The 24,534-nt window shown below is 36.4% G+C and overlaps 1 protein-coding gene across 2 annotated transcripts in view; it reads left to right on the top strand.

The window, feature by feature from the left end:
- The window catches only part of OPHN1 (oligophrenin 1), a 369,115-nt gene that overhangs the window by 244,252 nt on the left and 100,329 nt on the right, over window positions 1–24,534 (top strand). For both annotated transcript variants that reach the window (XM_075538125.1, XM_075538124.1), the window contains exon 19: window positions 13,807–13,966. In XM_075538125.1, the coding sequence (XP_075394240.1) occupies window positions 13,807–13,966 (160 nt within the window). The remainder of the gene's footprint in view (window positions 1–13,806; window positions 13,967–24,534) is intronic.

The raw sequence follows: 24,534 nt of genomic DNA, 5'->3' as shown, positions 1-24,534 counted from the left end.
ATTGTCTACATATGGGCATTGGGTCTCCACTTCATGCCCCTTGCTCTCCATTCACCTTGGGTATGATTTTGTTCTGGGACCTAGATATCTGATACCTGATCCCATCAACACCCTTTGATCCCATAGGCTGGTGTACTTCTTCCATATGGGCTTTGTTGCTTTTCAGCTAGATGGCCACTTGTTTATCTTCAAGACTTTAAGCCCAAGACATTATATCTTCTGATAGTTGGGCACCATCAGCTTTCTTCACCACATATGCTTATGCACCCATTTTGTCTTCAGCAATCGTGTCAGGAATGTGAGCGTTACAGAATGTCAGATTGTTAGAACAAAGTGTTCTTTTGTTAAGGCAGTACTTGAGTCGAGGCCCAATGTCCATCTGCAACCTTAATTCTTAACTTATAGATATGAGTACATAGTTCTATTCACTTCTCGGTTATATATATATATATATATACATATTTACATATGCACATGCCTGTATTTAGGTCTCTATAAATGTCCTTTGCCTTCTGGTTCTTTCCTCTATTTCCTTCTACCTTCCTCTTGTCCCACCATCATGTTCTGCCTTCATTTGGGTTTAGAAATTCCTCGTTGCTACATTGCCCTTGATTAAGCCACACTAGCAATTCTATGACCTTCCTTCCTTTGATTTTTGTTCACTTGTTGTTCCCTTGTCCAGAGATTGGTTTCCCTCCCCTTTCCGTTCTCCCACCTCCCCTTCTCCCGTATCCCCCCGGAACCATTGGTCCTGTTCTTTTCATCTCTGATTTATTTATCCCGCCTATCTTATCTAGATAGACACACAGTTACATATTTAAGTACAGAAATCAGGCAAAGCCAAATAAAACAACAAAGGAAGTCAAAACCAACAAAACAGCAACAACAAAAAAACAAAAATAAAATAACAATTTAAAAAAGAAAGCCGCTGACAAAAATGGAAAAGCTTAAATAGTTCAAGGTCTGTTTGTTGGCCTTTATGAGTATTTTCCAGTTGAGTCTGATGGGGTGCCACAGTCTGTCTCCAAAGTCTATTTTTGGTGTTCCCTGGGGGTTTCATCACTCTGTTGCCCTGCTCCTCTGCTGCATGCCTTCAGTGTCTCACCCCAACATGATGGGGTCAGACAGTGCACTAGTCCCACACTGTGTCTCCAGTTCTGTCCCCACAGTGCCATGGTTCACTGAGGGACACCATGTCCTTTGGTGGGGCCTGCCCTACAGCCCTCCCCGTGAGTTGTCTACTTGGAACAGGAACATTGGCCTCAGGGCTTGGTGGGCAAGGATGTCCTCTCCTCTATCTCCATCCCTTTTTGTTTCTCCGTGTGCTCTAATCCAACATGCCCCTCTCCCCAAGCTGTAGCCACAGTGCTGTCCTCTGAAGAGCATTCTTGGGGTGGGGGTGGAGGGATGGACTGTCCACATAGTTTGGATTGGAGCCGGCCCCACAGACCTCTCTATTGGTTCCCTGGTGCATGCCGGTATGTTGTATTCATGTCTTGGCACATCGGGTTGATGCTTAGTCTCTCTCTCTCTCCTTATCCTGTGGAGATATAAACATACCCTTCCCTTTAGTGGGTTAGTGCCCAGCTTCACCCCCAACCATGTCTTTATTTTTATTATTCTCTTCCTTTCTCCCTTTTATTTTGTTGGCTGCCACATGTATCCCTGTATTGGGTTTGGCCCCTGCCATTGTCACTGGAACTCACCTCAGGGATGTATGTATATAGTAGTTTTTCCCCATGTCCCATTTTTTTAAAGCTTACCTCAGTGGACTCATGTTGTACTTGTCCTTTTGTGCTTGACATACTTCACTTTGCATTATTTCCTCCAGTTCTTCCCATGTGGGAATGTTTTTCATGAATCATCACTGCTTTTTAAGGACACATAGTACTCCATTGTATGTATGTACCACAGTGTTTTGATCCTTTCATCTGTTGATGGAAATTTGGGTTGTCTCCAACTGCTTGCAGTTGTGAACTGTGCCGCGATGAACACTGGTGTACCGATGTCTGGCTGTGATTTGTTTCTTGCCTCTTCTGGGTATATACCCAGTAGAGGGACTGCTGGGTCATGTGGTAACTCAATCTCCATCTGTTTTAGATATTGCTAATTAATTTCCATAATGGCTGTACATACCGACAGGTCAACCAGCAGTGGATGAGAGTTTTTATCTCCCCACAGCCCCTCCAACACTTCTTACTTTCTAATTTTTTTGAATTGGGCTAACTTTGAGGGTGTTGGGTGGTATCTCATAGTTGTTTTAATTTGCATTTCTCTTATTTCTAATGAGCAGGAATATTTTCTCATGTTTACTGGCTATTTGGATTTCTGTCCCTGTGAAACTTCTGTTCAAGTCCTTGGCCCACCTCCTTAGTGGGTAATTAGTTTTTTTCTTATTGTAAGTTTGCAAAGTATAGTAGATTTTAGTAATAAGGCCTTTGATGTGTCATTGCTAAAGATGTTTTCCCAGTCTGTGGACTCTCTTATTACTCTCGGTGAATTCTTTCAATGTACACAGGTGATTTATTTTCAGTATATCCAACTTGTTAATTTTTGACTCCTGTATTTGTGACCTTCCCTATTTCTGGTAACCTATGTATTCCCTGTGTCAAGGTTCTCAGGTTTATCCCAATTCCTTCATTAATGGCCTTAATAGTTTGGGGATTTACCTGAAGGTTTGTGATCTACCTTGAGTTTATTCTTGTATATGTAGTGAGGTAAGGGTCTTGCTTTGTTTTTCTGCAAGTAGATACCCATTTCTTTCTAGCACAACTTATTGAAGAGGGCATCCACTTCCCTTTTGATATTTTTGGGGCCCTTATCAAAAATCAGTTGTCTGTATGCTGATGTTTTTGTTTCTGGGGTTTCAGCTGTTTCCATTGGTCTGAATATCTGTTGTTATACCAGTACCACAGTCTTTTGAACATTGTGCCTATATAATATATGTTGAAGTCAGGTAGAGCACGACCTCCCATTTTGTCTTTGTTCTTGTCCTTCTTTTTGTCCTGCTGCTATTTGTGGACTTCTTCACTCTACAGATGAAGTAGGTAATCAGTTTTTCCAATTATTTGAAGAAGAATAATGGTATTTGTATCAGCATAGCATTACACTTATACCTTTGGCAGAACTGACATCTTTACTATATTGAATCTTCCAATCCACAATCATCAGATATTCTTCCATTTGTTGAGGTCACTCTTGGTTTCTTATAATAGTGTTCTGTAATTTTCCTCATACAAATCTTTTGTCTATTTAGTCAGGTATATCCCTAGATATTTCAATTTGTGCTTGGTTTTTGTAAAGATTACTACCTTTTTAATTGCCTCTTCTGTGATCTTGTCTGATATGTAGAGCAGTCCAATAGACTTCTGTTTGTTGATCTTGTATCCTGCCACTCTGCCTTATTCCTCTATCACTGCCAACATACCACTTGTGGTGTTTGGGGGGTTTTCTGTATATAAAGTCATATCGTCTGTGAATACTGATAGTTTCACCTCTTCGTTCCCCAGATGAATACCTTTGATGTCTTTTCTTTGTCTTATGTTGTTAGGTAGGACCTATAGTATGATGTTAAATAGGAATGGGCTCGAGGGGCATCCTTGTCTGGTCCCCTTTTTCAGTGGAATTGTTTTCATCTTTTCTCCATTGGTTAGGCTGTTGGTCTTTGATATATAGCTTGTATAATATTGAGGAATTTTCCTTCCAGTCCTATCTTCTTGAGTGTCTTAAACATGAAGGGGTGTTTGATGTTGTCAAGTGCTTTTTCCTCATTTATTGATATTACCATGTGGCTCTTACACTTTTTCATGATAATGTGGCGAATAATTCTAATGGTCTTTTGTACCATTAGAACCATCCCTGCATCCCTGCATCCCTGGTATAAATGTTGAACCATCCCTGCATCCCTGGTATAAATCCCACTTGGTCATGGTGAATTAATTTTTTTATGCTTTGGTATGCTATTGGCCAGTATTTTGTTATGGATTTTTGCATCAATATTCATTATGGATATTGGTCTATAGCTCTCAATTCTTGTGAGAACCTTGCCCACTTTAGTTATCGGAGTTATACTAGCTTCATAGAAAGAGTTTGGGAGTTTTCAGTCTTTTTCTGTGTTCTGGAAGAATTTGTGTAGGATTAGAGTCAGTTCTTCCCTGAATGCTTAGTGAAAGTCATCTGTGAAGCTCTCTGGTCCAGTGATTTTTTTGGGTTCATAATTCCTTGGTAACCTTGTCTATTTCTTCTATTGCTATGGGTCTGTTGAGGTTCTTGACATCCAACTGAGATAGTCTAGGTAGGAATGTTTTTTCAAGTATTTGTCCATGTCTTCCAAGTTGTTGAATTCATTAGCGTATAAGCCTTCATAGTACTGTGTAACTATCCTTTTGATTTCATTAGGGTCCGTTGTAATGTCCCCTGTTTCATCCCTCATCCTTGTGATTGAAATTTGTTCCTTTCACTTGTTAGGTTTGCCAGTTGTCTATCGAGTCTGTTTATCCGTTCAAGGAACCAACTTTTAGCTGCATTAATTTTTTTGCATAGTTTTTTTGTTTTACCTCTCCTGTATCTCAGCTTTTATTTTTATTATTTCTTTATTTAATTTCAAATATAACTATTTAATTTTAAATATAACTTTAAAATATTAATGTGACTCAAAAGTGTTAATCTTATTAGGAAGGGGACCTAGAAGTACCTACTGTTTATCCCTATTACCTTGACCTTATTCAATACCTATCCTGTGTTGTATTCATTCCATTGGAATACTTTTATATCAATCTTATTAAAATATATTTCATATATCATCAATATATTTAACATGTACAATTTAGTACTTTTTAGTATAGTCACAGAGTTCTGCAATCATCATTACTATTTAATTCCAAAGCATTGAGTTAACATTACCATGAGAAGGAACCCTGTATCCTTTAGGAGTGAAATTGCTGGGGTGAAATGATATTGTGTTGTTTTGATATGATACTTCTATAAAGGCTAATATTTGTAAACATTTCTTCATGTGTTTTTTGGCCAACTGATTGTCTTCTTTGGTGAAGTGTTTTTCATGACTTCTATCCATTTAAATTGGATTATTTGTCTTTTTTGTTTTTGAAGTATTGAAGTTTTCTATAAATTTTAAAGATTAATCCTTTGTCTAAAGTGTAGTCTCTAAAATGTTTCATGCAGTCTCTAAGTTTTCTTTTTACTCTTTTGGTGAAGACTTTTCAATCACTTATGTGTTTATTTTGCCTTTTGTTGTTTGTGTGTTTTAAGTAATGAATGACCATGCATTTATAACGTATATTAGGGTCTCTAAGTTTGTCTCTATTTCTTCACTGATCACTTTATAGTTCTAGGTTTTACATTACGGGCTTTGACCCATTTGGGTTTGTTTTTATGTAGGGTGTGAGATGAAATGTTTCTTTTTTCACAAACAGATACCCAGTATTTTTCAGCACCATTAACCAAAGGATCTATCTCTTCCCCACTTAATGTTTTGTCCATTTGTCAAAAATCAGCTCTCCATATGTGAATACATTCACTTATGGGTTCTCTGTTCTGTTTCATTGTCCTATGTGTTTCACTATACCTTTATAACTTTTGACTCCCATAACTGTATAGTGAGTTTCGAAACTGGGAAGTGTGAGTCCTACTTTGTGGCTAATTGTACTTTGTTTCTCTAGGGTCTCTTTCCTTTTTGTTATAAGTTGGTCATTAGTTTTTTCAGTCACTTTAAAGTATGATGATCTAGGTCTGAATTGTATTTTATCTACGCATTGAATAGTCGTGACATTTTTATAATGTTTAAGTTTTCTTATCCATAGACATTGTATGTTCTCACATTTACATTAATCTCTTTCAGTTTGTTACAGTAATGTTTTATTGTTTTGTTGGTATAGCTATTTTGTTTCTCTAATTAAATTAATTCTTAAATATTTAATCCTTTTGATGACTGTTGTAAATGGTATAGTTTTTCTGATTGCCTGTTCAGAATTTTCTTCATTTGTGTTAATGAATCAGACTTCTTTTTGGGGTGTGTTAGTTTTATATCTTACCACTTTGTGGGATCTTTCAATTAGTTCCAGTAATTTTCTTTCCACGTCTTTAGGATTTTCTGCATGTCCAATCATATTATTAATAAGTAGCAAATGCTTTACTTCTTCTTAGTCAATTTGGATACCTTTTATTTCACTTTATTGCCTTATTAGAGTCCAAGACTTAGTTAATGAATAAGTGGTGATAAGGCATCTTCGTATGGATCTATTCTCAAGTGGGATGCTTTCAGGTTCTTTCAATTGAAACTAATGTGAGATCTTGATTTTGTATTTATGCTTTTAATTATGTTGAGGAATATCTCTTCTATTCCTGTTTTGATCAGGAATGCATGTTGAATTTTGTCAAGTGCCTTTCTGCATCAGTTGATATCATGTGGTTTCTTTTTGGTTTTATTTATGTAATTAAGTTAATTGTTTTTTTAAATTTTTCAATGATTCTTCAATGTCTGGTATTTTATTGAAAATTGTTTATGAAAAGGAGCCTTTGTGACTTTGTGGCCTAAGCATTATGTTGGTAATCATAACGTTAGTAGTTCATGTCCATCAGCTGCTCCATGAAAGATATCTGAGGTTGTCTGCTCTTTTAAAAATTTACAATTTTGAAAACCTCGTACAGTATCAATATGAATTGGAATTGGCTCAATGACTGTGAAATGTTTCTGTGTGTATTTATGTTCATGAATAGTATTGGTCTTTGAGGGATGTATTTTCATCACTGTATGCTGACTCCATATAATGAACAGAGGATTTATATATACTATATATAAAATATACTTTTATATATTTTGGAATAGTTTGAGTAGAATTGTCAGCTTTTCACTGAAGGTTAAGTAAAATTGCTAGTGAAAATGTCTGGGCCAGCTATTTTTATGTTGGGAGTTTTTATATCTTGGTTTAATTTCTTCTTTTGTGATGACTATGCTTATAATTTTTGCATCAATATATGTTGCTTTTACTTTATTATTTTATTTTTAAAAGGTCATTTTATTGAGGGTCTTACAGCTCTTATAACAATCCATACATCAATTGTATCAAGTATATTTGTACATATGTTGCCATCATTATTTTCTAAGCATTTACTTTCTATTTGAGCCCTTGGTATCAGCTATTCTTCCACCACCATCCCTGTGACTCTGTCATAAATTCCAAATTATTATTACTTTCATATCTTATGCCGACCACTGTCTCCCTTCCCCCTTGGATTCTGTTGTTCATGCCCCTGGGGTATGTGTGCGTGTGATTACGTGTCGAACATAATGATCGATTTCCCCTTCCTCCCCTCCTCACCTTCCCATGTGTCATGAGCTCTTATCTGTACCTGTGTATTTGCTCTGGTCTAACCTGCCATGAAAGGCAAGACTGGGGTCATGAAAGTGGGTGGGAGGAAGCCTCAAGGAACCAGAGGTATGTGTTGCTTTTCATTAATAAGTGTTTTTTTAGATACATGTCCATTTATTTTCAAATATTCTGGAATGCAGTCTTTTGTAGTGTTTTATTATTATCCTTCTCATTCCAGTTGATTCTGCTTTGATTTTGTTCATTTCATTATTCATGCTATTTGCATCTTCTTTTGTCAGATTTTCCAGTGGTTTGCCAAATTTATTAATCTTTTCAAAGAACTATCTTCTAGTCTTATTGGATCTGTTGTGTTCATGGTTTCTATTTCATTTATTGCTGCTCTTATGTTTATTATTTCTTTTCTTCTGGTGATTGTAGGTTTATTTTCTGCTCTTTCTGCAATCATTGGAGATGTTGGATTAAGTTGCTGGTTTTGTTTCTTTTTTTTAAGGCATGCATTTATTGATATCAATTGCTTTCTGAGTATTGCTTTTGCTGTGCCTCAAAGGTTTTAGTATCTTTATTTTTGATTCAAGGAAATGTTTTAATTTCATTTATTGCCCAATAGTGTGTTATACAATACCATGTATTTGACCTTCTCCACTTGATCTTTTTTTCTCTAATTTTTAAAAATCATTTTATTGGAGGCTTGTACAGCTCTTTTATCACAATCCATATATACATCCATGTGTCAAGCACATTTGTGCATATATTGCCATAGTCATTCTCAAAACATTTGCTTTCTAGTTGAGCCCTTGGCATCAGCTCCTAATTTTTCCCCCTCCCCCCCATGATCCCTTGATCATTTATAAATTATTATTTTGTCATATCTTACACCATATAATGTCTCCCTTCACCCACTGGGTAGATGCAGTATTCAATATTTTTAAATTTATTGGAGCTTGCTTTGTGGCCTAATATAGAGTCTCTTCTATATAGTATTCCATATATACTGGAAAAGAATGTATATTGTTGTATTGTTGGATGGAATGTTCTGTGTATGTGGATGAAGTAAACCTGGTTGATTGTGCCATTAAGTTCTTCTATGTCTTTGTTGGATTTCTTTCTAGTTGTTCGGTCCTTCATTTAAAATGGTGCATTAAAGTGTCTTGCTATCACTGGAGAGTTGTCGCCTTTTCTCTTCAATTCTGTTAGAACTTTATGTATTTTAGCTCTCTGTCAATGGAATATATATAGATATAATGGTTCTACCCACTTGCTCAATTGATCCTTTAGTCATTATATAAAGTCCTGCCTTGTCTCTTATACTTGTTATTGCATAAAGCCTATTTTTATCAGAAACAAATATTGCCACACCTTCTCTTTCTGATTGTCATTAGTTTGATATGTTTTTGGTTATTCTTTAATTATTAGTTTATTTTTGTTTTGTGTACCTTATAGATAGGATATTGACAAGTCCTGTTTTCTTGTCCATTTTTCTATTGTTTGTCTCTTGATTGGTGCATTTAATCCATTTATTTTATTTTCAAATTGTATCCAGCTTTATTAAAGATACTTTTCATAAACAATCAAGGTATTCAAGCAGGACCTGGGCAGACGATCATTAGCACGATATAACAACTTTCAAACTCCCTTCTTCAATAGGCTACCAAAATCAGAAAACCAATATAAAGTTCACTGAAGTCTTCAGCTGGTGCTCTGAACGGGGAAAGTTTAGAGGGAGGGTTGACATTTCACATTTAGCATTTTGTTTTAGCAACTTTTCACGAGCCGACCCTGACTTTCAGAAAATGAAATGAACACGGCAGAATTGCCGATCTGAAGATCCACTATCTGAACAAAGGTAATGCTGCTCTTTTGAGGGATGCCATGAGGATGGCGTCACTGGAAAGTCCAGATCACCCTATATACTAACAACCAATGTTTTGAGGTCAGGTCCTGACAGATCTCTGGGTTTATGGGAGTCAAGTGTATGCTGAAGGCAGGGAGGGAGAAGAAAGTATGGAGGATGTAAAAGCAAAACTGTACTTTTTCCTTCTCACAAGGTGTTTATGGCAAGGTGGTTCACGTGTGTCAATGTCAGGGAATCCCTACTCCTGGGAACCCAGAGGGAGTCTTTCAAAACGAGCAGGGCAAGTTGTTGTCGTTCACTCCATTCAGCTTTGGAGACATTGGCCCCTCCCCTCAAAAGACAACAATGAAGTGTTCTGTGTGCTAACACATAGCTTAAAAAATAAAATCCTGCATTTTTATAAAACTTGATAGTATTTCAAACTGTACAGTCAACAGAAGTACACAGTTATCAAAAATGTACACACTTCACTTGGCATCTCCAACACCTTCAGTTTTCTGTGCCTGGTCTGTTTTGGCATCTCCATTTTCGGCAGGCTTGTTCCTGTCCTTGCCTACATTGTTCAAGAATCAACAGTACATAATTGAAAAGCATCACAAAACCAAAAAAGAGATCTTTTTCTTTCTTTTTTTAGTACCATATAATAATGCATTCTAAATATATTGGGGGTTCCCCTCTTTTTCTATTATGCTGCAAAGATAAACCAAAAGAAGGATTGTTGAATCAAATGGCAATGGATTATGAAGCTTTGTTCAATTTTGTCATATTCCTATCCTCATGGATTATATTGAAATCTCACTAACAATATATGAGAATATCTTGTAAGTATTTGTTTTGCTAATTCTGTGACTGCCTTTGGTCACCTTTGTTCTAGGGGTTTGGAGGACCAACCTTCTTGTTGAAGTAAGGCTGATGATGGTCAACCACTTTGGTGGATGGAAACAGATGCCCTGTCTAGCAGGAGTGGCCTCTTGCCACTCTCAGAAAATCAAAGCTGAAAGTATTCCTTGATATTAGCCAGTCTAACCTCTCATGCTGTAGTTATAAAACTTTTTGGCATATTGTTGTTGTTGTTGGGTGTCATTGAGTTGGTTTTAACACATAGCGATATAATGCAAACAGAACAAAACACTGACCTTTGCCATTCTCACAATTTTTCCTAAGGTTGAGCCCATTTTTATAGCAATGGTGTCAATCTATCTCCTTGAGGGTTGTCCCCTACTTTGATGCCCCTCTACTTTACCAGACATTATGTCTTTCTCCAAGGACTGGTCTCTGGAGAGCCTGAAAATATGTACAAAGTATGTGAGATGAAGATTTGCCATCCTTGCCTCTAAGGAGCACTCTATCATTGCTTCTTCCAAGACAGATCGGTTTGTCCTTTCAGCAGTCCCTGGTACTTTCAATATTCTCCAGCACCACAATTCAAATGCATGGATTTTTCTTCATTCTGTGTCCAATTTACACGTACAATAAAAGACAAGTGAAAATACCATGACCTTGGTGAGACAAACCTTAGTCCTCAAAGCAACCTTCTTGCTTTTCAGTGCACTAAAGAGGTCTCGTGCAGCAGATTGACCTAATACGAGTCTTTGGATCTCTTGACTGCTGCTTCTGCGAGAATTGAGAATCTAGGAAAGACCAAATTCTTGACTAGTTCAAACTTTTCTCCATTTATTATGGTGTTCCCTCTTGGTCCAGTTGTGAGGATTTTGGTCTTCTTCACACTGAGTCATAATCCATACTGAAGGTTGCAGTCCTGGATCTTCCTCAGCAAGTGCTTCAAGTCTTCCTCTCTTTCAGCAATCAAGGTCTTGTCACCTGCATATTGCAGGTTGTTACTGAGCTTTCTCCAATCCTGACGCTACATTCTTCCTTCATATAATCCAGGTTCTCTGATGATTTTCTCATCAGGCATAGGACAGAGGTCTGTCCCCTGTGAGTCTAGACTTCAGAAACTAAAATAATCTACCTCGGAGAATTGCGACACTTCAATTAGGTGATGGGTTGTTAGACAAACATCATTTCCTTTCAAAGCAGTTATTTATGCAAGAGACTCTTTTTCCAAAAGTATTGCTGCTGTTGTTAATTGAGTTTAACCCCCTTTGGGCCATTTGGTGGCAGAAGAAAGTTGCTTTCACTTTAATGTCAGGAAGAAAAAATCTGACCGTAATGTTAAGTGTTAATTACAGAGGAATTTAAAATATTGAAAAGTACCCACCACCAGGTCATCAAGATTGAAGGTCTATGAATGATTGTAACCATCTGAATGGCACCCAGCCTTTGGAAAATTAATGTTTGAGTTGAACTGCTGGTCTGCTCCATGTCCTCATAGCCACAGCCTCGTAGAGCCCGCAGTCTAAAGGACTGACTAGACCTTTCTTTTGGCTGCTCCCAGTACTGATTGAAAGAACACTAGTCAAGCTCACCTTCATTAAACACCTTCATTAAAAGTAATTAGTAACTTCGATGTGCCTTTTGGGCACACTTGGGAGCTCTTTACCACCTAATAAATGTGGAATTATGCAGTAGGCAAGAGAAACATGAGCTTACTTGAACTTCACAAGTTTTATGTCAAATATTCTGCTTCTAAGTATAAGTGGCACCTCTCTTTCTGCAAAGCCTCTTTTCAAATCTACAGTCCTTAACAAAGATGAAGTACACAGTAAACAATGTAAGTATGGGCTTTTTGGGCTTCCTCACAAATCTGTAGTGGACAATTTCACATGAGTTTAATCACATTATGTGGTCAAAACTTATGAAACCCTTCACTGAAGATTACTAAGTAAGTAAGCCCATGCTTACCTTGCTTATTGGATCATCCTCCTCTGCTAGTAGGAGACACAGGAAGTAAACAGAAAATTTCAACATACTCTGCTATCCAACGGTGTTATTCATGATGAGATGAGGATAGTGGCCTGTGGTTGTTGAGAGGTGAAGTTACTCCCTAAAGTGAGACTTGAGTATTATGTAGATGTAGGGGAGGGGAGCATTCTAAGCATAAATAATGGCATTAGCAAAGACATGGAAGTCTGAATCAATGATATGTACTCAGACGATCTCAGTCTGCACAGTTTATAGAGAAAGAGTACCAGAGTTCAGCAGTGCCGGGAATGAAGGCTCCTGTAGAGGTAATAATAAAAGCAGGTACTCCTAGTAAAATGCATTCAGAGTGCCTGGTACCATGCTAAAGAAATTTAGTTCTATTTATTCAACAACTGTCTAAGATTCATACATTTTTATCTTTATTTTGAAAGTGGGGAAACTGAAATCCAGACAGATTAGGCCATTTACATTCTCTTTGCACAGCTAGCTAAGCTTCAGAATCCAAGGTGTGCATGTTGCTCTTATTAAGTACCTTAGAATCAGTTCTGACTCAGAGTAATCCTATGTTCAACAGAATGAAACAATGCCCAGTCCTGCGCCATCCTCACAATTGTTCATATGTTTGAGCTCATTGCTGCAGCCACGATGTCAGTCTATCTCATTGAGAGTCTTACTCTCTTTTTTGCTTCCCTTCTACTTTACCAAACATAATGTCATTTCCCAGGGATTTCTTTCTCCTGATGACATGTCCAAAGTATGAGATGCAGGAGTCTCACCATTCTCGCTTCGAAGGTACATTATGGTTTGTACTTATTCAAAGACAGATTTGATTGTTCTTTTTACAGTCCATTATACTTTCAATATTCTTTGTGAGCACCATAATTCTAATGCATCAGTGCTTTTTAGGTCTTCTTCCTTATTCAGTGTCCAACTTTCCCATACATACAAGAAAATTGAAAATAACTTGACTCAAAAACACCGTAGTTCTCAAACTGATATCGTTGCTCTTCAATTCATAAAGACTTTTGGAATTTACCCAATGTAATACATCATTTTATTTCTTGACTACTGTTGTGCATAGGAAATAAAAATAAGGTTCAAGTCACAGAAGACCTTAATTCCTGCCTTGAAGAGAGTTGAATTAGTCCTGTAAGTGATGGGAAAACAAGGAAGGGAATTTAAGCAAGGAGCATCACCAAGAAGTCAGAATATATGGGACTGCAGTCCCTACTCTTCAGTTACTTGATTGTGCGCCTTCGGGGAAATAAATCCCCTTCTCTTCTTTTGGCCTCTATGTTTTATGTATCTTTATCGATCTTTAAAATGAAGTTTATGATAAAGGGCAGCTTTTAATAGTCACATTTACATACCTCTTTTAAAAGAGATGTTTGTTTGCTTTTCTAACTGGATAAGATTCCTGACTGGTGAGCCTGGTCAGGACTCTCTTCATATGCTTTGCTTTTCATTGTAATGTTTTTTTACATCTGTTCCTCTAGCCTCTATTTTTGTTTCCCTCCTGGTTTTGCAAACACTCTAGACTTCAGCACTGCTCTCATCCCTGAACTCCAATAGTTGTTTGTTGATCTTGATTTGGCTTCTGATTATATACTGTCGTTTGTTATTTGCTAGTCATTTCCATTTGTTTACTTTTTCTATACTTTAAGCCTCTTCTCTCCTTCTGCTTTTTAGTTTCTCTTAACCCTATTCAGGACATAATAGTTTTGGCCACAAGGGAATTTGGGCACATATCTTGTTAATATTTTTCCCTTTTTTTGCCAGTGTGTGTGAACACAGCAAAGAAAACCTTATGACTCCTTCCAATATGGGGGTGATCTTTGGACCAACCCTGATGAGAGCTCAAGAGGACACTGTGGCTGCCATGATGAACATCAAATTCCAGAACATTGTGGTGGAAATCTTAATTGAGCACTTTGACAAGGTAGGACTTTTCTCTCCTCACTAACCCTCCTCTAGCCATGGCACTTCCCCCTAGCTACCTTTTAGGACTGTGCCTCCCTAGATGGTTCAAGTTGATAATGGAAGGAAACCCCATTAAGGTACAATAATACTAAATGGCAATTCTGACTCTAAAATTCATCAATTCAGTAAATATTAATTTAGCATATAACAATGTAATTAGTGTAATTATCAGGTAACATGCTAGATACTTGAGATATAGAAGGAAAAGTTACTGTGTAGCTTAGAGATAGACATGTAAACAAAGGAAAATAACTATGAAAGCATTGGTATGTGTAATGAATCTGTAAGGAAGCAATTCTTATGCTTATTTAAACCTCATCTTGATCCAAAACAAAGGTAGTGTTCGTGCCTTAAGGAGTCAACAATATAATATTAAAGATAGACATGCAAGCAATGGAAAATGATAACTAGAAATATATTTGTATGAGCAATGGAACCATAAAGAAAATAATACTTCTAATACCTCATCTTGATCCAAGAGAATTTAGGCTGGCAATGGCATGGAACTTTAGTAGCAACAGTGGGTTACACATTGGATGGCTACTGGAAAGTTAGGCTGTTTGAGTCCCCCCAGCCATTCTGTATAAGAAATAAGAGACAGTCTACTTCAGCAAAGATTCACAGCCTTGGAAACCCTAGGAGTTCCACTCTGTATTTTAGAGTTTTTATAAGTCAGAACCAACTTAACAGCACTGATGGCTATAAGCAGGAGCTGTGGTATATAAAGATTCAAGTAGAATGATACTAAAGGTGTTTTAAATGAAAAGAGAAAAGCAAGAGTAGAACCAGTAATGAACCTAGGAATGAGGTAAGGGATAAGAAATACTTATTAATAAGTCTACACACTTGCTAAGGGTCCTGATGGTGAAGTGATTATGCAATGGACTGCTAACTGCAAGGTCAGCCATTCTGTAGGAGAAATATGAAGCTCTCCAATTCCATATGAGTGGCAGTCTCAGAAACCCACAGGGACAGGTCTATCCTGCCCTATGGGGTCACTATGGATTGGAATTGACTTGATGGCAGTGAGTTTCGGTTTTGGGTTCAAACAGTTGCTATAGATGTCTCTACATTTGGCTCCCTGCTTACTAGTAACAACTTAGCAAAATATAATTCAGCAAAAACTTCTCTGCAGAGGGTGCCTAATAATAAAAACCTAGGTAATATTTTAATTCAACTCCTGTATTAAATAAGGTATACAAGGGTGATACTCAAAAGAAACCGAATTTTTTTCAAAATTATGTATTTAATTTTTTTTAACGAAACAACCATGTTACCTTCAATGTACTCTCCTGTACAATTAATATATTTGTCAAATCTGCGATTCCATTCTTGGAAACACTTTTCAACCTCATCTGTTCAGATGGCTGATAGAACCTCCCTCATTTCTTTTTTTTTTTCTTCACCTCATCTACATCACCAAATCGCTGTCCTTTTTATGCCCCTCTTCATTCACAGAAACAAATAGAAATTGCATGGAGTGAGGTCAAGTGAGTAAGGTGCGTGGGGAAGGAGAGGCATACTGTTCTTTGCCAAAAATTGATGCACTGAGATGGCTGTGAGAGCAGGTTCATTGTCGTGGCAAAAACAGTCCCCCATCTGCCACAAATCAGGCCTTTTATGTCCCACACTGTCATGCAATCTTTCCAGAATATCTAATTAGAAAGCTTGATTAACAGTTTCACCTGGTGGAACAAACTCCAATCATACTACAAGTTGAAATTTTTGTCCCTTCGGGAAGTTCACAGATATCCAAAACAAGGTTTGTCATCCATCAGCATTTCACAGAATAAGGAAACCACACATACACTTGAATTTTTCCCATAGTGCTGTCCTTGTAAGCTGTATTCAACAACACAATAGTTTCTGTGGCATTTTTCCTGAGCAGGAAACAAAATTTCACAGCCGCACGCTGTTCTCTAAAATCAGCCATCACAAAGAATGAGGTTAGAGAGAAACTGCTTTCATGAAAAAAATTCACTGTGACCAGACAGAACCTTCTCAGGGCACACCCCTGGGTGCAGTAACTCAGAGAGAGTTGCTCGATGCTCGCCTAGCAGGAAAAATGTGTACTGTGAAAGCTTGGCCCAGTGGAGCTTTTTTCCCATCTTGGGGGGAGTACCCCCTTATATGTCAGTCTGCTGAGACCCCAAAATACAGTGCTCTAATGCAAGAGGTGTTTACTTTTCCATCATAAAGCAGTCATGGGAGGTTGTCCATTGACTTGATGGTGGAAGGGATTATATGTCCTCATTCTGTTGCTCTCCCATCCCTTCAGGGCTTACTTCAGCCTTATGAAATATCTATTTAAAATTGTGAAGGAAAAGAAGTGGAAGGCACATACATACCCATTAAGGTCCTCATCTGGTACGCACATACCCATTAAGAACCTCACACTTATCACTTTTATTTACATATGATTTGCCATAATTTAATTTCATGGGCATATCTAGCTATAAGAAAGGCAGGAAAGTGTATTTATTTGAGGTAGCCATGTGCCCAACTAAGACTTTAGTTCTTATGCTAAAAAGAAAAGAAAAGAAAGAAAGAATATATATTGGAGTACAATTGGAATTCTCTACCATATTATTTCTGTGATCTTGAGAAACTCGATTAACTTCTGATTATCATTTAACTGTTGAAATGGGAAGATGATAATAAATATTACAATATGACAGTTGTTCAGCTAGTAAGTAGCAGAGCTGGAATTTGAACCAAGCAGAATGGCTTAGAGTTTAAATACTTAATCACTGTACAGTGCTGCATTATCAATCATATTAATAAAGATATATTATTAGGTATATAAAGAGCACTTTGAAATCATCTCCTTAAGTATAGGGAGAAGTAAGACCGATGTTATATACGGTAGGTGGGAAAGAAGGAAACAGAGAAAGAACAGTCCAGAAAGATGGTCCAGTAGTCATGGAGCCTAAAACCCTAAATTGCCTGGTATTTTTGGAAAATATACTGAAAATGAGATTGGAATCAGATAGGAGCCAGGTTCTAAAGAAACTTCTGGCCAGGTTGAGGTGTTTAGAATGGTTTCTACTGGTGATATGAAATAATTTCTTAAAAGTAGAATCGTACATAATCAGGTATACATTTCTGAGATACTATCTTAGCTGCATTGCAAAGGACGGATTGCAGAAAAAGAGATTAGGGGCATATTCTAGTAAGGAGATAATTATAATCCGAGTACAGGGAGTGAAAAGATGGCCAGAAAGGCAAAAAATAGCAGGGATAGGATATAAGGGAAAGAAATTTCTGATTGCTGAGTTTTTGCTTTCAGTGACTGGGACTGGCCTTAATACATATAGAAGTTAAAACTTTTGAGAGATGAAAAAAAATCTCAGTTTGGAGATTATATTTGAGATCCTTGGAAGATATTCGGGAGCAATAGCTAACAAGTAGTTAGCATGTTTGAGTCTAAAACAAGTGTTGACCAACTTTTTCTTAACTCAGAATCAGTTCTATAGCAATGAACAATATAGTAAATATAGATTTTGCCAAAGCATAAATCTCAAGCAACTACTCAACTCTGTCTTTGTAATGGAAAAACAGCCCCAGACAATATGTATGAATACGGTTGTGTTTCAGTAAAACTATTTACAAATATAAGCAGCATGTCTGTGGGCTATAATATACTTTCCCGGGATGTAAAACCCAGATATAATCTCACTTGTGTCTTTGAATTTAAAATGAGTTCTTTCCATAACACTGTATTAGGTTTTGTTTTTGATTTTTGTTTATTTTACCAATTTTGGACTTTTGATGAAAGCTTCTCATTCATTTACTTTTAAATAGTTGCTGCTAAGGAAAGACTTACTCCCTTATTATATATTTGTGATGTTAAATATAATCTCCATAATATTTACAATATGACTTGTTCAGCAAAATATTTATTTATTGAGTACCTACTATTTGGCAATTACTGTTTTAAGCATTGAAAATACAGCAGAAAATACAACATAGAAATCTCTACCCTCATGAAGTTTATATTCTAAAAGAGGTACTGAGAGTATTCAAGATAAGTAAATTATATAGTATGTTCTAAAAAAACTCAACTCATTGCCACCAAATTGATTCTGACTTGTAACAACTCTATAGTATAGGATAGAATTGCCTTTGGGGGTTTCTGAGACTGCAACTCCTTACAGGAGTAGGAAGACGCATCTTTCTACCATGGAACAGCTGGTTGTTTCAAACTGGTGACCTTGAAGTAGCAGTCCAATACATAACCCACTCCACTACCAAAATTTACAATAATATTGGCTTTTATATTTGCCTATGAAGTTACTTTCACTGGATATCATTATTTAGTCATAAGGTTTTGTGTTACTGTGTAGTATTATTTCAGAAACTTTCTTTCAGAAACTTTCAATCTCTTCCTTGCTCTATTTTTTGCCTTAATAATTGTAACCATGTACTATGTATGGTAATAATTTTTCACCTGAATATTGATTACCATGTAATATATAATAATTATTAAGGAGAAATATAAAGTAAGAAAGATTGAAAGTATCTGAAAGGATACTAGAATAACACAAAATCTCGTAACTAAATAAAGATATCCAGTAAAAGTCATTTAATGAGCAAATATAAAAGGTAGTATTATTATAATTTATGTTTGTAGCTCTAATTCTCATTTCTTATGTGATTTCAAAAGCAAAATGTAAAATAATACTATAAATCTGCTTTATTAGACACAATATATAAAGATGTAATTTGTAGCAATGAAAACACAAAAGTGGGAGGTGAGAATGTATAAGAGCAGTTTTGTATACTATGAAGTCACAAAAAACTCAAAAAGCAAAAGGCCATCAAGTCCATGCTGACTCAGTGATCCTACAGGACAGGGTAGAGTTGCCCTTGTGAGTTTTTAAGACTGTAATTCTTTATGGTTGTATGAAGCCTCATCTTTCTCCCACAGAGAGGCTGATGGTTTCAAACTGCTGAACTTGTAGTTAGCCACCAACTTCGTAACCACTATACCACCAGGGCTGGGAAACTATCCTATAGGGTCATTATAAGTTGGCAGTGAGTTTGGATTTTGATTAATTTGGTATCAATTCAAATTAGTTTCTAATAACTTTATGATGTCATATATAGGTAAATAAATAAAACCAAACACAAGGGAAATGATGAAGAAAATGGAGGACAAAAATATAAGATATACAGAAAACCAGTCACAAAATGTCAGACGTAAATCCCTCTATCAGTAATTACTTCAAAAGAAATGTTTTAAAGTCTCTAATCAATGGCAGAATGAATATAAGGGTTTTGTTTTTTTCATGCTATGTAAGGAGCTCTGGGAGTCTAGTGGTTACAGGTTGGGCTGCTAATTGCAAGGTCAGCAGTTTGAAACCAGCACCTGCCTCACTGGAGAAAAATGGGGCTTTCTACTACCATAAAGAGTTATAGTCTAGGAAACTTAGAGGGGCAGTTCTACCCTGTCCTATAGAGTCACTATAGCATCATCTCTATGGCAGCATCATCTCTATGGCAGTGAGTTTGGTTTCAGGTATATGTTATCTGCAAGAAACTAACTTTAAATTCAAAGGACACAAATAGATTGAAAATGAAAGGATGGGGAAAATGTACTCTGCAAACAATAACTAATAAGAAACTGGAGTGGCTATACTGATATCATACAGAATAAACAGTAATTGAAAATGTGTTATAAAAGACAAAGAAGGACATAGTATAATTGATACAATTTTAAATATTTGATAAAAGATCAAGAAGATATAACAACTAAAAACCTATATGAACCAAAGAATAGTACTCCAAAATATGCATCAAACATTGATAGAATTGAAGGCAGAAAAAAAGTTTTATTCTAATAAATGGACCCTTCAATATACTATATTCAGTGATGGATACAAGAACCAGACATAAGCTCAGTAAGAAAATAGAGAACTTGAATAATATTATACTACATTTTTATGCATCAAGAGCCCTGATGGTACACATTGGGCTGTTGACGGCAAGGTTAGCAGGTTGAAAACACCAGCTACTCCAGGGGAGAGTTACAGTCTAGGAAACCCATGAGAAGGGTAGGGATTGGGGCTGGGGGTGTAGGAGTTCTACCCTGTCCTGTAGGAGCACTATGAGTCAGAATTGACTCAATGGTAGTGAGGTATTGTTTTTTAAAAATATATCTTTTCACAAATAACACATACCTACTATTTCTTTTTTGTCAGTAGCTCCCTCCCCTCGGGAGGTATTTCCATAAGCACCATTATGCTAACTTTGCTTAATGTATGATTAAAAATCATCATAGCACATTTATAAAGCACCTCCAAGCAAGAGGATGTAGTTGGCAAATAAACATAGAAAGCATGTATTATTTTCATAGAATTGCAATAAATCAAATTTATATAGATATCTGTTTGTGTATGTGTCCATATATATCATTCTACCCAACAGTAATAGAATACACATTTTGAACATGCAATATTTTCCAGGATTGAATTACTAGCTGTGAATTGCTTGCTCTAACTCTTCTAGCCATAATCCTTGTAACCCCTACAGAATGATTGGGTGGGATAATCTGCATAAAATGTATGGGACTCTAAGGTGTGTGGGATTGACCAGTTTTGCCATCCTGCTGGATTGAAATTGAGCCATCTCAGAATCAGAAACTGAGATCTCACTGCCTACAAGAAGAGTCAGGAGTGAAGTACTTGCTCTCAATCTCAAGATTCCTACATATTTAACCTACTCAATCCAGAAAACAGCTCTGGCTCCAGAGGATCAGTAGCAGCAGAGGTAGTAAAACCAAGAGCCAGAGCAAAAGACAGAGCAGCAGGTATCTCAGCCCATAGAGCTTGTAAAACTGAGTGTTTCTTGGCACAAAGGAAGAGATGACAAGCATCCAGGAAGCAGAGAGAAGACCAATGAGACTAACAGGCCCCCTAAATAAAACCATAAAAACACATAAAGACATATAGTAGTCAAGGAAAAGGAGAGACTCATGAGAATAGCTAGAGAGAGAAAAGATGTCACATATAAAGGAAAACAGATAAGAATAAGCTCAGACTTCTCCACAGATACCATGCAGGAAAGAAGGAATTGGAGCAATGTATTATGAAAGTTGAAAGACAACAAACTTAACCCAAGAATCCTTTATCCAGTAAAGCTTTCCATCATATATGAAGGAGAAATAAGAGTTTTCTCAAATAAGGAAATATTTAGAGCATTTGTGAAAACAAAACCTGCATTATAAAAATTACTATCCAGTTCTTTATGGTCAGAAAACCAACAACCACCACACATGAACATGAAACCACAACAGGGTATAACACTACCCAGAACAAACGTATAGAAAACAGCACCGAAAACATTACAGATTGAACAGAGAAACAAAGACAAGAGTAAACTCCTCATACACCACCCTATAAACGGGGAAGAAAAGAAAATATCAAACACAAATGATGAGACACAACGTCTAATCTACAATTAGACTTGATTACACTGAATATTAATGGACTAAATGTTCCCATAAAAAGACAAGTGGCAGGCTGGACTAGACTTCAAAATCCATCATTCTGCTGCTTTCAAGAGACACATCTCAAACTCACAGATAAAAACAGACTGAGTGCCAAAGGATGGTGAAAATTTTACCATACTAATGACAATAAAATAAAGCGGAAGTGGCATTCATCTCTGATAATTCAAAGTACACAAAGTACACAAGATAACAAGAGACAGCGAGTATGACATAATGCTCACGGCATTAATAAACCAAGAACCCATAAGCCTAATACACTTACGTGCACCCAATGAAAGACCCTCAAAATTCAACAACCAAATCCTCAAAAAGATGAGAGGAGGAATCACTAAATCAATAACTGTAGTATGTAATTTTAATATACCACTCTCAAGGAAAAGTAGATCAACAGGTGAGAAACTCAGTAAAGTAATGGAAGAGCTGAACAAGACAATTGATCAACTTGGCCTTGAAGATATTTGGAGTTCTCCATCCATCAGCAAAATAATACATATTCTTCTCCAGTGTCCATGGCTCTAGAATAGACAACATGCTGGGACATGAAGCAAGCTTGAGAAAATTCTAACACATATAGATGATTGAATCCATCTTCTCTGACCATTGTGCCATTAAACTGGAAAGCAACAACAGAAATAGAAAAATAAAGAGAATAACTTAGAGACCGTACAATTCTCTTCTTAAAAAAGGATTGGATAATAATCCAAATAAGAGAGGAAATTAGGAGGTTCTTAGAAATCAATGGAAATGATAACACAATATGCTAAAACCTATGGGACCCCGGAAAAGTGATTATCAGGGGTCATTTTATATATGCACACATGCAAAAGGAGAGAATCATGGCCAGCTCCTTAAAACAGCACCTCCAGCAATTAGAACAAAGGTAAGGGCATAATCCTTCTAACAGCAAGAGAAATTCTAAATATAAGAGCAGGAAAAAAAAGAACTGGGAAACAGAAGAACAATGGAAAAACTAACAAAACAAGAAGCTGGTTCTGTGAAAGGATTAACTAAATCAAGAAACCACTAGCAAACTTAGCAAAGGAAAAGAAAGAACAGAGGTCAATGTAAAGAAATGGGGGAAATAACAACAGACACTAATGAAATAAAAAGATTAATAGCACAGTACTACAAAAGACTGTATGCTAACAAATTCAATAACTTGGAGGACATGGACAAATACCTGGAAGAGCACTCTCTCCCTAAATTAACACAGATGTCCATTAATAACTTGAATAGACCCATAACGAAAGAAGAAAGAGAGGAGGTCATCAAGAAACTCCCAACTAAAAAATTCCCCGTTCCAGATTGTTTCACAGTAGAATTCTACCAAGCATTCAGAACTGACAGCAATCCTACACAAACCCTTGCAGAACATAAAAAGGGACAGCAAACTCCTACACTCATTCTGTGAACCCAGAATAACGCTGATGCCCAGACAACAACAAGGATAGAGAACTATAGACCTATATGTCTCATGAACATAGATACAAAAATTCTCAACAAAATCTTGGCCAATAGAATCCAACAACATATCAAAACCATAATACATTATGCCCAAGTAGGATTCACACCAGGAATGGTTCAACATTTGAAAAACAATTAACGGAATTCACCACATCAGCAAGAAAAGAGCCATATGATCATATCAATTGACACAGAAGAAGCATTTGATAGTCTCCAATACCTATTCCTAATAAAAACTCTCAGGAAGATAGGATTAGAAGGGAAATTTCTCAATATAATAAAGGCCTTATACAAAATAACAATAGCCAATAGTTCACTCAATCAGAAAAAGCTGAAAACCATTCCACTGAATAAGGTAACCCAACAAAATGTCCCTTATCCCCCCTTTTATTCAACATTGTGCTGGAAGTCTTAGGCAGTACTAAGGGATTACAATTTGCTAAAGAAGAACTGAAACTTTGCTGTTTGCAGATGATTTAATTATATATATTGATAATCACAAGGTGTACACACTAGGATTACTGATGTGTACACCAATAGCGAAGTTTGATATTATAGAACGATACAAGATTAACGAGCAGAAGTGAGTTGGTTTCCTATACCAGGGATGGGAATGCTGGAAAAGACATCAAGGAAGCAATACCATTCACAACAGCTATGCAGAAGCTGAAATACTTAGGTATAAACTTAACCAATAATAATAGAGCAGAGATAAATTCAATAGATTATAGATGCCAGGTAAAAGACATCACGAAAAAACAAAAGTATAGAACAGTAAATTTTGATGCAAAAATCCTCTCAAACTACTAACAAACAGAATTCAACAGCTTATTATACACTATGACCAAGTGGGATTTGTCTCATGGATTTTTTTTTCATATTGGATACATTTATTCTCACTTGTCATAGTGTGTAATATGCTGTTGAATTCAGTTTGCTAGTATTTTGAAAAAATCTAATATCCTTTCAAGATAAAACATTAAGCGTACTGTACCTTGAAAGGATACTCCTCAATACACATATAAGTATTTATACGAAAAAAATACCACAGATAATATCTTAATCAATGGTTAACATGGAAAACTTTTGCCTTAAGATCAGAAGCAAAATAAATCTTGTAACAGAAATAAAAGGCACCTAAATTGAAAAGGAAGTAAAACTTGCATATAATCTGATTTTGTATATGGAAAATCTGAATGAGTCCACAGTAAATAAGTTCAGCGAAGTTTCAGGGTATATGATCAACACCAACCATAAAGAAAGGATATTAGGAAAGCAATTCCACTTACAATAAGAGCTAAAGGAATAAAATACATATGGAAATATTTAGCTAAGTAGATGAAAGGCTTGTACACTAACAACTATAAACATTGCTTGAATGAAATTAAAAGTTGTTAAAAAATGGAAAGATAAAAGTTCTTGATAAAAGGGGGGAGAGGAGTTGATTCAAGAGGCTCAAGTAGGAAGAAAATGTTTTTAAGAAGATGATTACAACATATGTACAGATGTGTTTGACAAAATGGATATATGTATGAACTGTGATAAGAGCT

The sequence above is a fragment of the Tenrec ecaudatus genome, chromosome X (assembly GCF_050624435.1).
Source record: "Tenrec ecaudatus isolate mTenEca1 chromosome X, mTenEca1.hap1, whole genome shotgun sequence".
Taxonomy (NCBI): Eukaryota; Metazoa; Chordata; class Mammalia; order Afrosoricida; family Tenrecidae; genus Tenrec; species Tenrec ecaudatus.
The sequence above is the reverse complement of the archived record's forward strand: the minus strand, read 5'-3'. Positions and strand labels throughout refer to the sequence as shown.